The sequence below is a fragment of the Thunnus maccoyii genome, chromosome 2 (assembly GCF_910596095.1).
Source record: "Thunnus maccoyii chromosome 2, fThuMac1.1, whole genome shotgun sequence".
Taxonomy (NCBI): domain Eukaryota; kingdom Metazoa; phylum Chordata; class Actinopteri; order Scombriformes; family Scombridae; genus Thunnus; species Thunnus maccoyii.
The window spans coordinates 36,528,400-36,542,162 of NC_056534.1; the positions used below are offsets into that span (position 1 = coordinate 36,528,400).

The window sequence follows — 13,763 nt, forward strand, 5'->3', positions numbered from 1 at the left end:
AGTCATAATGAAAGTGAAAGTAAAGTCGACCGAGTGAGAAAAAGCGAAGTTCGCTGTTAAGTGAGGCATTCCCCCCCAGACAGGCAACACGGCTACTTCATAGAGGAGCGTGTGCGGTGAGTTTAACCTCTGTTACTGTTTATGTGACATGTTTATGTGACATGTTTATGTTACACTAAAGATGAAGTTAAGCTACGTGTTGCTGCATGTGGTGCAGAAATTATGGCAGCGACAGCTGGTGTGTTATACACACTGTAAATACGTTGACTCACGCATGCTCACGATGGAATTAATGATGGGTTACAGTCGCTGTTTATGTGCTGTATATGTTATTTAATGCAACATGAAATGACTCTTAGTGCTGCTTTCAAATGCGCTCCTAAGCTAACTTCGCTCCGGCTACAGTTCAACTTTTAAGTTTTAACAGCCTGTGATTCATGTGCATGACTGTTTGACGTCGAGACAGAGCTTCCTCTTCCTCTAGAATATAAAAACACAAACTGTTAATGTTAAAATATATCATGGATTCTTATAACATAAGAATATCGATAACATCACCATTTAGCGCAGACATAGTATGATATATTGCTGCATTGTTTGTTTGTTTTTTTAGGTCTTATCTCAGCCTGCAAGCTCTTCAACAGCGCCAAGCACCAATATTGGAACTGAACAAATACGTTACTAACTTAAAAAAAATGCATATCTCAATAAGGAAGGAACTAGTGATTTGTATCATGATTTCCATCAAGAATGAACGTCACATTCAAATTAAGCATGCAAATGATTTTATATTAAGGAAGTGTGATGTATAGAAACTACTTGCTATATATATATACCATATATATATGTATATACATATATAATCTTTTATCCAATCTGATCTTCACACACACACACACACACACACATATATATATATATATATATGTGTGTGTGTGTGTGTGTGTAGATCAGATTGGATAAGAGATTGTTTAAGGGATTTAATTGGGCTTTATGTTTGAAAACCTCACCGGATGAGTAGAAATAAGTGACAAGAGTTGCACGGGATGTAATGTAAAAAGTGAGGACTGACTCACTTTATCAGCTGGACTGATATTTATCGACTGATTTTAAATCACTGATGGCTGATAAGTAACAAGAAATTGCAGTAAAGCCATGACAAAGATGTGTTTGAGGTATTTTCAAAACTTCAACACCATTATACAGTTTGGCAAGTTTAGTTTTTGGTATTCTTGGTCACTAATTGAAGGAATTTTATTGTTGGTTATTACTGATGTTGCTCAGGTCAACTTTCCCCTACAATACAGCTTGTCGTGCAGCTGTTCAGCTTCAATAGCCTTAATCCTTCAGTCCTTGAAGAGTGACTGTCAGGGCATTCACATGTTGATGGTATGCAGACTTGGAGAAGAGAATTGTGAGAAACACACTCACTCTCCGCTAAAACAGTCACTGAGATTGAAACCACAACTATCATGTGTGTGCGTGGCGTCAGTGCATTAAACTCGGGAGAAATCCTTGAGGGTGGATTGATGATGACACAGTGATCCACCACGCACTTCACACAGCTGCAGTGGCTCGATTATTGTATGGGGGAAGAACTTGTGCACAAAAGACACTTGTAATGTACTAATCTTTTTTACTTTGCTGCTGATTGTCCAGACTGTTGATTGCTTGCATGTGAACTTCATATTTGACCAGTTTAGGAATTTCCAGTCACACCTACAAATGCAAGTTGCTGAGGGACTGTCCATACTCTTTTGTGTGGGTGTAATAATGACCATTTCAAATGGCAAACCAAGACATGTTTTCAGTTTCTGTCATGTGGCTGTAGAAGTCATGAAGTAAATGACTCCAGTTCAAGACGTCAGGAGATTGTTATTAATTACTGTTTGGTGAACTGACTCAAGGTTCAAACAAAAGGAGGGAGATTACAAATGTGAATAAGGTCAAAATGAAAAAGGATAAAAGTGGGTCAGCTAACTACAAAAAGGCAATAGAGAGTCGCAGTAGTGGTGTGAGGTGTGCATGGATAAAGAGGTGTAGCCAGATGTACGCAAATATGTATGCAAATAAAATCAGGAAACAAGCCGAGATGTCATTGCAGGAGCAGAGTGACCGAGTGAGCGGGTTATCCTAAAAGATTTAAGCTCAGGAAGTGACATTGACCCTTTGACTAGCGAACTGTGACTCTTTGTTCTCCAGCTCCTTGAAGTGTAAAAGATATCGCTCAATATTTGGCAACTCTTTTAACTCTTCAAGTGATATGAAAAATATCTTTTAAGTGGGCTTTCTCTTTCGGTGTGACTGTGTCAGTGTAATGTACGGGGTTAAGAGTCTTTCAAGTACAAAACAAACACTAATAAACACAGCCTGTTAAACATGTCTGACCGCCATTTACAACATGTGAAACTTGCATAAACAATGAGCCAGATTGCAGAAGCAAGCAGATATTTAGACTCATTAGAGAATGTTTATCACTTTAAGTTATTGTGCAACTTCATGGTCTGAAACAGTATAAACATCACCAAATTCCCTGAAATAATACAAACCTACATCCCACTCATGGTTTCTGGCTCATATTTTAAAATCCAAGTAGAAACAGATTTTGAAAAGTGACCAAGCAAGTAGTTATAGGTGATCAAATGGCTTTAAAAAACAATTTTATGTGGGATCAGTGAATATTATATGCTCTGTTCCAATAAAAATAACCCTATCCACAGAACAGTGTATTCTCTGGAGAGTCTGTGGTCGTGGGAGATTGACTGTTTCTCAGTGACATCTATGTTTTTCTCTGTCCAGCTTCAGACTGTTTAGAAAAACAAGGATTAGCTGTCTGTCTCTTTATTTCATGAAAGAGTTTTTTTTTTAAGTAATGCTTTTTTAATGTGTACACACTACAGTCCTTGTTTTAATCCTGGTGACTTGATTCAGCCTAAATTTTCTACAGTAAGCAGTTCTGTCAACTTCTTAGGAATAACCTCATCTTCTACAAAATGTCATGAACAATGAATAACAGCTTGAGAACTGCATGGTCACAAAAAAAACAGTTTACTTTAATACAAAAATGCTAATTTAAACAAGACTGCATGCAGCTTCACAGCCTCAGGTTTTGTTTCCATGGTGCTCTTCCAGGGAAGGTTACTCAACTTTGTCTCAAACAATTTATTCAAAAAAGTTCAAATAAGACCTAGCGATAAGGAACAGATTATAAGACTCTTTCTAGTTGCTGGAGAGGAATAAGTCAAGGAAATAAGTCAAGAACCAAAGCAAAGCACCACCAAGGCACAATGGTCAGTGCAAGCTAAACAACAAATGAGCTCTGAACTGGTATTTTGGCAAACTCAGTGGAAAATATTCTGCTGTTACTACGGGCAACACTAATAAAAATCTGTCATCAGCAAGATTATTGCCTCCAAGGGAACGGGGGATATTTTGGGGGAGATAATCTGCCACATAGAAGTGGTTTACATCATCTGAAAGCTGGAAGCTTGAAGATTATTTGAGATGCAGTTCAGCACTGTGGGTCAAGTTTTTCTAGTAATAAGTCTGTAGTGAACATTGTGTTTTGTTTAGGCACCTATTCAAATGTTTAAAAGTTTAGAGTGTATAAAGGCTCAGAACATTATGATAGAAGTTCTGAAAGACAGTAATGTCTGCTGTGGGAGTCGTTGTTGTGTTGTTCAGTTCACTGTGAATAAACTCGATAGTTTAAAAATGAAAGAAGTTAAACTTTAATAATGTCACTCGAGCAGGAAACTAATCATGGGGAAATTTAGGGGAAACAGTTTTTTCCTTGCAAGGATTATACTATCAGTACAGTCTATTTTCATGCAGGTGCACAGAGCAGAGTTTCCCTTCAGGAACAGTTTAGCTGAGGTGGTTCTGCAACTCAGTTGTCCTGTGATCAGTTTAGTTAATAATAATGAATAATACGAACACTGTATGAAATTCTTTCTCACCATTTTTTCCCCTGAATGTTGATGTTTTATTTCATTATTTTTATCAGGATGTAAGTGTTTCAGGCAAGATTAGCTGCCCGCGATGGCAATCAGGTGGTTAATTAATTAATGCTGCCAAACTTGACCACATTTGGCTCCATCTGCTGCCCGCCTGTTCAGAACATGTCAACAGTGTACGACTCGAAGCGCACCTGTTTTCTGTTTTCATCATTTTCATTGGTGGAGACAAACAAACCTCCCAAAAGTCACACAAAGCCTGTTTATCTATATTACATCTACATCTTCTTTTAAATGAGTCATATCCAAGTGCACCCAGGTATGCCAAAAGTGTCCCAGACACACTTGTACAATGAACTTGACTACTCTTTTCACTCTGCACTTTGACTCAGAAATAGATTCTTGGGGGTTAAAAACATGTGTGTGTGATACATTTTTATGATCCCCACATTGAGAACTGTTTACTTTAATTGTCATTTCAGGTGAATGAACATGGCCTCCATTGGTATCCTCTTCTTGTTTTTCATCGTTATCAGAGCACAAACTGAAGGAAAATGTAAGTTCTGCCATAATCTGAGAATGTATTTTGAGAATTTCTAGTGTTAACTGCTGCTTGCTGTTGCTGTAATATCTGTCACAGACTTCACATTACAATATTACAAAAGTCAATTTATTTAAAACAAAAAAATTCAAAACAAACAAAAAATAACAAATGGGGGCGTACGTCTGCTGAACTGGCAGCTTCTCTGGTTTTATACGTGGGACACACTGGGTCCAGGTGAGTCCCATCCTGCTAATCAGTGTGCTCTCAGGAACCTGCTCCTGCAGACAGAGAACAGCAGCAACAAGGAGCTCAAAGCAGAGGAGCTTTCACACATCTCATCCATTTTTAAAAATGTATTTTCCTCCACAGCTTTTGTAAAAGTGGAATGCAAGACTGGAAACGTGGGACAGTATGGCCAGCAGTCAATGCTGGACTGTGTTGTCACAACCTCAGAAGAAGTAAAAGAACCAAAAATAACGGTGGTCGCTTGGAAGAAAAAGGGATCTGAGGATGCCTTAGATGAAACCTTACTGGTTTTTCACAAAGGGAAAACTACAGGGCAGCCTGGCTATAGGTTTGCTGAATCATCCTGGAACGACAGGAATATGAACGTATCCCTGCTCATCACCAACACTACGATGGTGAACAGTGGAGATTATAAATGCTCGGTGATGACAGACAGCGGTGATGATATCACAGAGACCAGCCTCAGAGTCACAGGTGAGAGCCTCCAGCCATGACTGACCACTAAAACATTTTGATAATTATTTGATACAGACAGACGACCATTTTAAGTCAAAAATATATTGTCAAAGCTAATCCGTACCAACTAATTTCAAAGCTCAACCATAGTTGTTTCTGTTTTGATGGACATTTTCATTCTAGTAACTTGCTGAAGGGTTTAATTATGGCCTAAAAGGAATAGAGATTGTTTAGAGATCAAGGGGACTTTCTGACCAGACTGGTATTTCCCTTCAGCTGTGTCAGCTCTGTCCCAGAGTCTTTACTTTCAATTTCACTGTGACATATAATCAAATAATAGAAATAGCCGTTGCAGTAGCCAGTTTCTTCATTATCTGTCTTGCTTGTCACAGGTTGTACTTCATATTACTAGTCCAAAATCATGGTCAATAAATTATATTGAGATACTTTATTGGTATTGATTGACGTCATGGTGCAATATTCAGGTTAATGAACATGTTAGCTTTCTATCTCTGTCTTGGCAGCCAAATACAATAAACCAACAATACGCTCCATCCCTGTGAACATTACTGGAAGAGAAGATGTCACCTTGATCTGTAGCTCTGTCGGTGGATACCCAAAAGGTCGTCTTCGCTGGTTTGATGAGCACAATAAGGAGTGGACAGCAAGCAGTGAAATGGAGGCAGAGCAGACAAACGATGGTCTGTTTAAACTGTCTAGCAAGCTGTCTTTGCTGAAAAATTCCATTTTCTCCAAGTACACCTGCGTAGTGTTCAACTCCAGTGGCGGCAAAGAGGACGAGGTCACATTGGAAATACCGGACACAGCAGCATCTGAAGGTATTTGTTGTTGAACACCACACTTGATATCTTTTAAACCTAAAGTAATGGCTCAGTCCTGCTTCACACAGAAACATGGACGTCATTAAAATAATTTCAGCTTCAGCCAAGAATTAGATGTGAGTATTTTGAAGCAATGTGAATGACACTGCACTTTAATTTGGGATTGCTCAACTAAGAGGAGCCTGAACCACAAGTCAACTTTGGTGCTTGTTTTTTGTCGGCACTTTGGGAGGATGTAGTGGGCAAAAGTTTCCAATAGTGTTTGTCTTGAGAAATCACAAGTCAACGCTTGTTTTTTGTCGGCACTTTGGGAGGATGTAGTGGACAAAAGTTTCCAATAGTGCTTGTCTTGAGAAATCACAAGTCAACTTTGGTGCTTGTTTTTTGTCGGCACTATGGGAGGTTGTAGTGGACAAAAGTTTCCAATAGTGTTTGTCTTGAGAAAATAACTCAAGTATACAGTCATCTTAGCAGGTCGGACAGAACTTATAAACAGAAAACCTCAATAAATAAGCAGGAGCTCTATACATATAAGTATGATGGAGGTTCAGTGTTCTGGCAACAATTATGTTTCCCCGTGTTTCATTTATCTATAACTAAAGGCAATCATCTTATTTTCTTGTAGTTGTTTTGATACACAAGTCACTGACTAGCCAGGCTGCTACATGTCTCTAAATCTGATCTGACATCATCCTCAAACACTCAACACTCAACTCACTCCTCACAAAGAAAGACAAGTATGCATGATGGTCTATGACTGATAACACTGGGTAATGCTTCTCATGTTATGGAACTACAGTTTTTACACTGTTCGTTCTCATTAGTGGAACGACTCATTAACTGGTTCACTTGGCAACTTCACAGCCACCCTATCTGTACTGTTATTGGCTGATAAGTTGTCACAGCTGACAAATAAAGTACAGTAAAAGGCCATTTTCTGATTAGTATCTGTACTGCAGTTCACTGTCAGTTGCAGCAGCAGTTCAATAATGAGACTGTCCGCTTGCCCTCTCGTTGCTTGTTTACAGTCTACTGTTATCTGCAGGGGTAATATGTTCACTCAGGGTCCATGTGCCAACTTTTGTCCAAATTCCTCTGGGGGCTGAAAGAGAAAGTGAATATATCTTGCTGAAGTATAACAGGGGGAACTTCCCACCAGCACATGCATAACATGTTTAAATAAACACTTACATATTTACTCCTTTAGATCATGGCTTGAAGTATCAGAGCATTAAATTTTTATTATTCCGTTGGATTTATTCAGGTCATGGAGGAGAGAAAGGGTCGGATCAAATCTCCAAAATAGTCGCCCCTGTGGTGGTTATCGGATCGCTGATAGTAGGATTGCTGTTGGCGCTGCTGATTCACAGAAGGCGGTCTCAACGTGAGTACAAATACACAGGCCCTCACACACATTTAGCTTCAGTTTCACTTTTTATTTAACAGTAATGAGTCATGACTTACATTATTTGTGATCAAATATACTGGTATAGCAAGTCTTCACCACTATGATATTTGATCATGATATTAATTTATATTTTTAATGTGATATTTGAATACTAAAGTTCTAAAATGTTGTGAAGGGTTGAAGGGTGCTTTCTGTAAACCACAAAGAGCTTAAAGGAAATAAAAAGACAATAGGTAAAGGTTGATACTGGCACAGTTTGATGTGAAAATCCTGTAGCTCTGCCCTCTGCATACCTGGCAGGCAGCCATTGTATTTAGGATGAGGAAGTTACTCTGCTCTTGTTCAGGTGGATTAAGCGATGTAGCTACTGCAAACTTCACATTGAGTGAAAACAATGGAGTGAAAACACTTTCCAATATTAGACGGTGTTCTACAAAATGAAATGCGTCACAAAGATTGCTGAAGTAAGCAGAAATAGATATCCGTCATCCACACTGGGTGTGCACTCAGTCTCATTTTCTATCATTTCCTTGACAGAAGCCCGGAGGTTCTCTACAACACCCCTAATGAGTACGTCCGTCTTTGGACATACTGTTATCTCTGTTTTTGTTCTTTTCTAACTCATGCATGAAGGGCTAACATCCAATATGTCTTAAATGTGTTTTACTGAATAAGTGCTACAAACCTGCTGACATATTCATGAGTGGTGTTTGGTGATTAATGTGCATTCAAATTTAACTGGCTAAAATTAATTAGAATAATCAAGCACAAGTCTGCTTTGTTATTATATCAATATTCCTGCTTCATCCTTACTGATGAATGTAGTTAAAAAGTATCAGTCGACGTCCTTTTGAAATAAAATGACAGCATATTTTGTGCTGATGCAACTTGAAACCAAACGCGCTCACCACAGACAGGTTTCTGATCTCATTCCAGGCCTGTTCAAGCTTGAACTCCTGCTGCGTTTCAAACTTTGTTCAGGAATTTTGGTTGTAGAACATTTTGTTGACTGACCAAGAAACCTTACTGTCCCTGAACTAGCTGGGTGTCAAAACTGCTTTGTACTGGGTTCCTTCTCACTCTAAAGATGTACTACACTGGACATACAGTATTTAGTATTTTTCCAGGGCTTGCGGGAAACTAGGCTTGGTTATTAATCACCAACATTTGAATCATAATATAAACTGACTCATGTTTTGGACATCTGCAAGCAAAGACAACTCCCCATTGATCAAGACATGCGAACAAAGACGGTTAACTGTCTTTCTTCGCATGTCTTGGTCTCAGCAGATGGTGATGGTTTTACACCTAATTTAACCCACATTAAAATCTTTAATTTGTTCCAGGTGACCATCAAGAGGTTCCTACATGTGAATTAGATGCCGAGCAAGGTATGTCTATGCTATTTGACTAACTGTGTCTAACTAATCAGATTTTATTTTATCGCTCTTTTCATCTGAACTCTCGGAGATTTAATCCAGACTTTGATATTAAATCTTTTTCCAGGTGGTCTTGTGGAGACGTATAAAGAACACGGAAATGGCACAGTCTGAGGTAATTACACTATAATGTCCCAAGCAAACAATTGAAAAGATTAGTTTCACCTTCATTTCATTGTCCGTGTATTGACAGTCTCTCTCTCTCTCTCTCTTTCTCTCTCAGGACATTCTTCGTGTCACATGAACATAACTACTTACCAGCAGCCTCTGAAATCAGCACTTCCTGGTTTTCTAAGCGCCACTCTTTTTCCACACTTTTCTTATTGCAAACAACTGTGTGTATAACCAGAAATATTACTGTATTACTGTGATTAATCAGAGGAACTGTGAGCTCAAGCTTTATTCACCCACAATGTAAACACTCTTATATTCTATAGATCTAAAAAAAAACTGAGGATAATGTTCAGGTCCAGCGACAACATCAGAGGCAATATGTAACATCCCCAAAAACCAACTGGCAGTGCCAATTGACTGCAGATAGCAGTGAGCCTCTGATATGCATGTATAGGTTGATGGATGTATGTGTCTCATGTCTGCGCAGTAAATATCATGAAAGGATTAGCAGAAAGCTTTCTGGAAAGGGCTGGAAGTTGTGTATGTGCGTATATGTGTAGTTTTGTGTGCATGTGTGTTTTTGAGGAGAAAATGTAAATGTAAGATTTTAATTTCTTCTTCTTTCAAACATGTTTGTGAAATGTGTTAAAAGATGAGACAGTGATGGGCAACTCTAGACTTAAAGTTAGACTAACCTTGTTATTTGTCTTGAAGCTGAAAATAACCAAAGTCTTCTAAAAAACCTTAAGAAACTTCTCTGCCTGAGAACATGTACTGTAACCCCCGCAAATTTCATATCCCTTTTACCAACCACTGAGAGAGTTTGCGAGATAAACGCTGGTCATCCTTCCATGTTTCACATGAGCTTTGTTTGTCACTTACTCACACATTTGTGTTCCTCTTAACTGTGATCTGTGAAACAGGGTTTATGTAACTTTTAGGACCAGTATGCAAGTTCACTACTAAAACAACATGTATTTTGGGGATCTCAGGTTTTTTTGGTTTTATTTTCCTCTCTTCCTCCAGTTCTCAGGAGTGCGCCTATGTTTTGGGCCTTTTTGTAACTATTTGGTAAGGGAGGCAACCAAAGCAAAGTTAGGAGCGTACAACAGATACATCTTATCAACATTAGCAAATGTACATGATTAATCTTGTTACAGTGCTGTAACACAAAACAACCAGGGTTGATTATTAACTTTTGGGAGGGAGAAAAACAAGCAGGAATATGCATGCACGTCCAAACCAGAGAGGGCAGGTGCTCACAGTTCACACAGTGCAGGGCTCCAATGTCCACGGATTTATTACACCGAGGTGACGTTTTTAAGCATCACTGCTCTTCACCAGACGAAAATGACAATGTGCCATCTTAAATATACACATGATTCAGTCACATGATACAGTCACCTGAACCATTTTTGTTATGTAAATATTGTATATAGAAGTCTGTGAAAATTCTGTGTGTGTGTGTGTGTGTGTGTGAATTTATGTCTTTAATTCTGCAGGTCAAAATGAAACAGATGGTCCATTTTAATGACTTTGTTTTTTGTTGTATTTTTATGATTAACATACTCTGTGTAAACTGTGATCTTTAAGGCGATGTGATTTTAAATAAAAAAAGTTAAGAAATGGTAACTGTAAATTTATTTATTTTTATTTAGATTGTAGATTATATGTAGATTATATTTCAGACGAAATGATGAAATTTTCATTTTCAGATGAACACTGACAGGAACATGTGACCACATGGTGTCAATGCAACACATGAACATCTCTGGAATCTTGATTTTGAGATTTGATGTCTAATCTCAGCTGCTGCTCTATTATTATCATTAAGGGTGATTTCCATTTCTTCTTCCTGATTGACATGGAAGTGAATCACCACCCAAGATACCATCATTGTTTTGTAGGGTAATAAGATTCTTTCTTGTTACTTTTCCTTTCTATTCACACCTCACTTTGTCTTGCTTTAGAAATGGTCTCATCTGTGCATAAAACCCTAAAAAGCTAAAAAGCTAAAAATGTGTTGCACACATTTTTGAAAATTTCACTGTTAAAGCTGTGTAACATTATGAAGCTTTTTATTAGTAGATTAATGGATTAACTTTGAGACTTTTAAACACGGACGTCATCAGATTTCATATCAGATTGTTTTTCTGTCAGTGTTGCTTCAACAGATTCTTTCTCTGCTTGATTGCTATCAGATGTCTTTAAATAGTCGGGTGCTGATCAACAGGATCCAACTGGTTCACACACAGCATCTCATTTTCCAATACAAATACACTTAAAGAGCAGCAACTATGATTCCACCTTACAAAATTAGATATAAATATACATTTCCATAAGACTAATTTCCACAAAATAATGATACTGTATGTATGCATGAATATATATATATATAAATATATATATATATATATATATTAGTGCTGTTGATCAGCACCCGACTATTTAAAGATACACCTGATAGCAATCAAGCACAGAGCAAATCTGATGAAGCAACATGCGAAACGTGTAATTTGCGCTTTTTGTTTTATAATGTAATGAAATCGCGTCAATCCTAAAATCCTAGTGTACGCTGGAATACTTTTTTTGATTTAAGATATTGCAGCTAAGCTTGTTATTTTAAAACTCTTTCCTGCCATCTATTGGACAAATAGTGTCACAACACGTTGCTAAAAGCCGTATCAGCACAGTTGAACTACATACAAGCTGATTTGAAAAGGTGCGATTTGTGTACATTTCCATGAAAATTGAGCAATGAAAGCCATGTGATGAGCTCCAGAACAAACATGTTAATCAGCCTTGACTAGAGATTGTTTTGTTTTTCCAAGATCAGGAATCATCTTGGAAAAACAAACTCAGTGAAGAATTATGATTATATTTTACACTGATAAGACCTCTCTGGTTTTTCCTTTCACAAGCCCCTGCGGATGCATTGTAAACAAAAATCTCATACACCAAAAGTTTTACAAAAGTATAATAAATCTATAAACGCAACAAAATGTTTCATCAGAAATAAGTCATTATTAAAGGATATGTTAAAACAATAGTCAGGTGCCCTTATGAACATAGAAACAGGTTTTTCTCGCTGTAATCATTCCTCCTGTCCGTACTGACTGTTAGAAAATCCAAATGTGCTTTCAGTGTAAGTTATGGGGGACAAAATCCACAATCTATAAAATAATATGAGCCTTCAGCAGTCTGAGTTAGTCAAATAACGTGATATAACCTGAAATAACATGAGAGATATGTAAGGATAATCATTACTTTTCTCCTGTGTTAATGTTCCTGAGAGCAGGAATGTGTCTTAGGAGGCCCAAACTCCTCTCTTTCCGTCCTGACTTAGGCCCAAATAAGGTATCATTCTGTGTTTTGCATTAAAAGGATATGTTGAGGGGGTCAAAGGCCACATATGGTTTGAGGCTCTTCCTTGATTTGTGTCTTTAGGTGATGTGTCTCCTTGTTAACATACATGTGCATGTAAATGTATCTCGTGGCTGTTTGCCATTGGCTGTAAGCCATAAGATAGTATACGTTGACCAATCACAGATCATCTCTTTGTTAATTCTCCAACTGTAATTGAATGGGGTTTGCTTTTTCTCGCTGAGATGAACTGATGCAAATCTTTGCGTGTTCTGTCATATTATAATAATTGTTTTCTTCAACCTAGCATTGTTTTGTGTATTATGTAATATGTGTGTTCAGTGTTTCCAGACAATTTCCATGACAGTGTCTTGACAGACACTGTTTTTCTCAACAAAAAAAGGGAATTTGGCACTGAAAACACTTAACACTTAAAAGATATCGACTTGATCTGACTTGTTTGGACCAGGCTTTGGATTTTGTCCCGCATCACTTAAATTGAAAGTGCATTATGAAGGGATCTCTTAATGGCCAGTATGCACAGGAAGAATGATCATGGCAAGAAAAACATGTGTCAATGTTAATTTGAGGCACCTGAATATTGTTTAAGGACAGACTTGTCTTGTGAACCTATCCTTTAAGTGTCATCTTTTCATTCTTGTAACATAGTCGCCACATCTCATAACACTATTCCACCTCATAATGAGGTCTGAAATATGCTGTGGATTCAAGCAAAGCAAAAGCAAAATCATGGTAATATACACACCAAACACAGCAGAAATAGGCCAGAAGTCAAGCAGAAGTAGAACCAAAAAACACCAGCGGAACAACAGTTTACAGAAGCGGTTCCAAAGCTAATTGGTCATGACAGGAAAGCAGGAAAACATACTTTAGCTGTTGATGTTTTCAGGCTTTTTTCTAAGCTCTTCTTGTTTTCTTGTGAAATGTGGTCATAAATGGTAGACATAAGCAACTGGTGATGAGGCGTTACATAACTTAATTCAACCTTTACACTTTAGTTCAAATTATAAAAGAATGCTATATAAAAGAATAAAGAAAAGCAAAGATGTTAACCAAATATAAACTGCATCAAAACACAAGGGGAGCAACTTAAGGATGGTATCAAGTCACTACTAAAGCATTTTCAGTTAAGATTTATCACTTTATCAAGTTTCTGATATAAATAATGGTGAGCTGGAGCTCACTTTCTGAAGGAAGTTTCAGTTCAGTTTGTTTTTGTTTTGGGACCTGCATCTGCAGCTGGTGTGCAAGAACAAGTTCAAAAAGGAACTTTTTGTTTATGCAACCCCTATGAATAAACAAGAACCAGAGATACTTTGATCACTCATACTTAGAGGGAAGTGGAGCCGATTTTTCGGTTATGAATATTTACCA

General features: G+C 37.7%; 1 protein-coding gene across 2 annotated transcripts; it reads left to right on the top strand.

Annotated features, from left to right (window-relative positions):
- The first annotated feature begins 12 nt into the window (after window positions 1-12).
- zgc:174863 (uncharacterized protein LOC100136852 homolog) lies at window positions 13-10,637 on the top strand. 2 transcript variants are annotated; one of them, XR_006092057.1, is made up of 9 exons: window positions 13-116; window positions 4,439-4,512; window positions 4,870-5,220; window positions 5,727-6,041; window positions 7,309-7,428; window positions 8,799-8,843; window positions 8,959-9,006; window positions 9,115-9,163; window positions 9,506-10,637. XR_006092057.1 is itself a non-coding variant. In XM_042390322.1 (8 exons), the coding sequence occupies exons 2-7, from the start codon at window positions 4,443-4,445 to the stop codon at window positions 9,003-9,005; spliced, it is 948 nt and encodes a 315-aa protein (XP_042246256.1). In that variant the 5' UTR covers window positions 13-116; window positions 4,439-4,442; the 3' UTR covers window position 9,006; window positions 9,115-10,637. The 2 variants fall into 2 exon arrangements, 1 of the variants encoding a protein (XP_042246256.1); XM_042390322.1 differs by having other exon boundaries at window positions 9,115-10,637.
- Window positions 10,638-13,763: the final 3,126 nt, after the last annotated feature.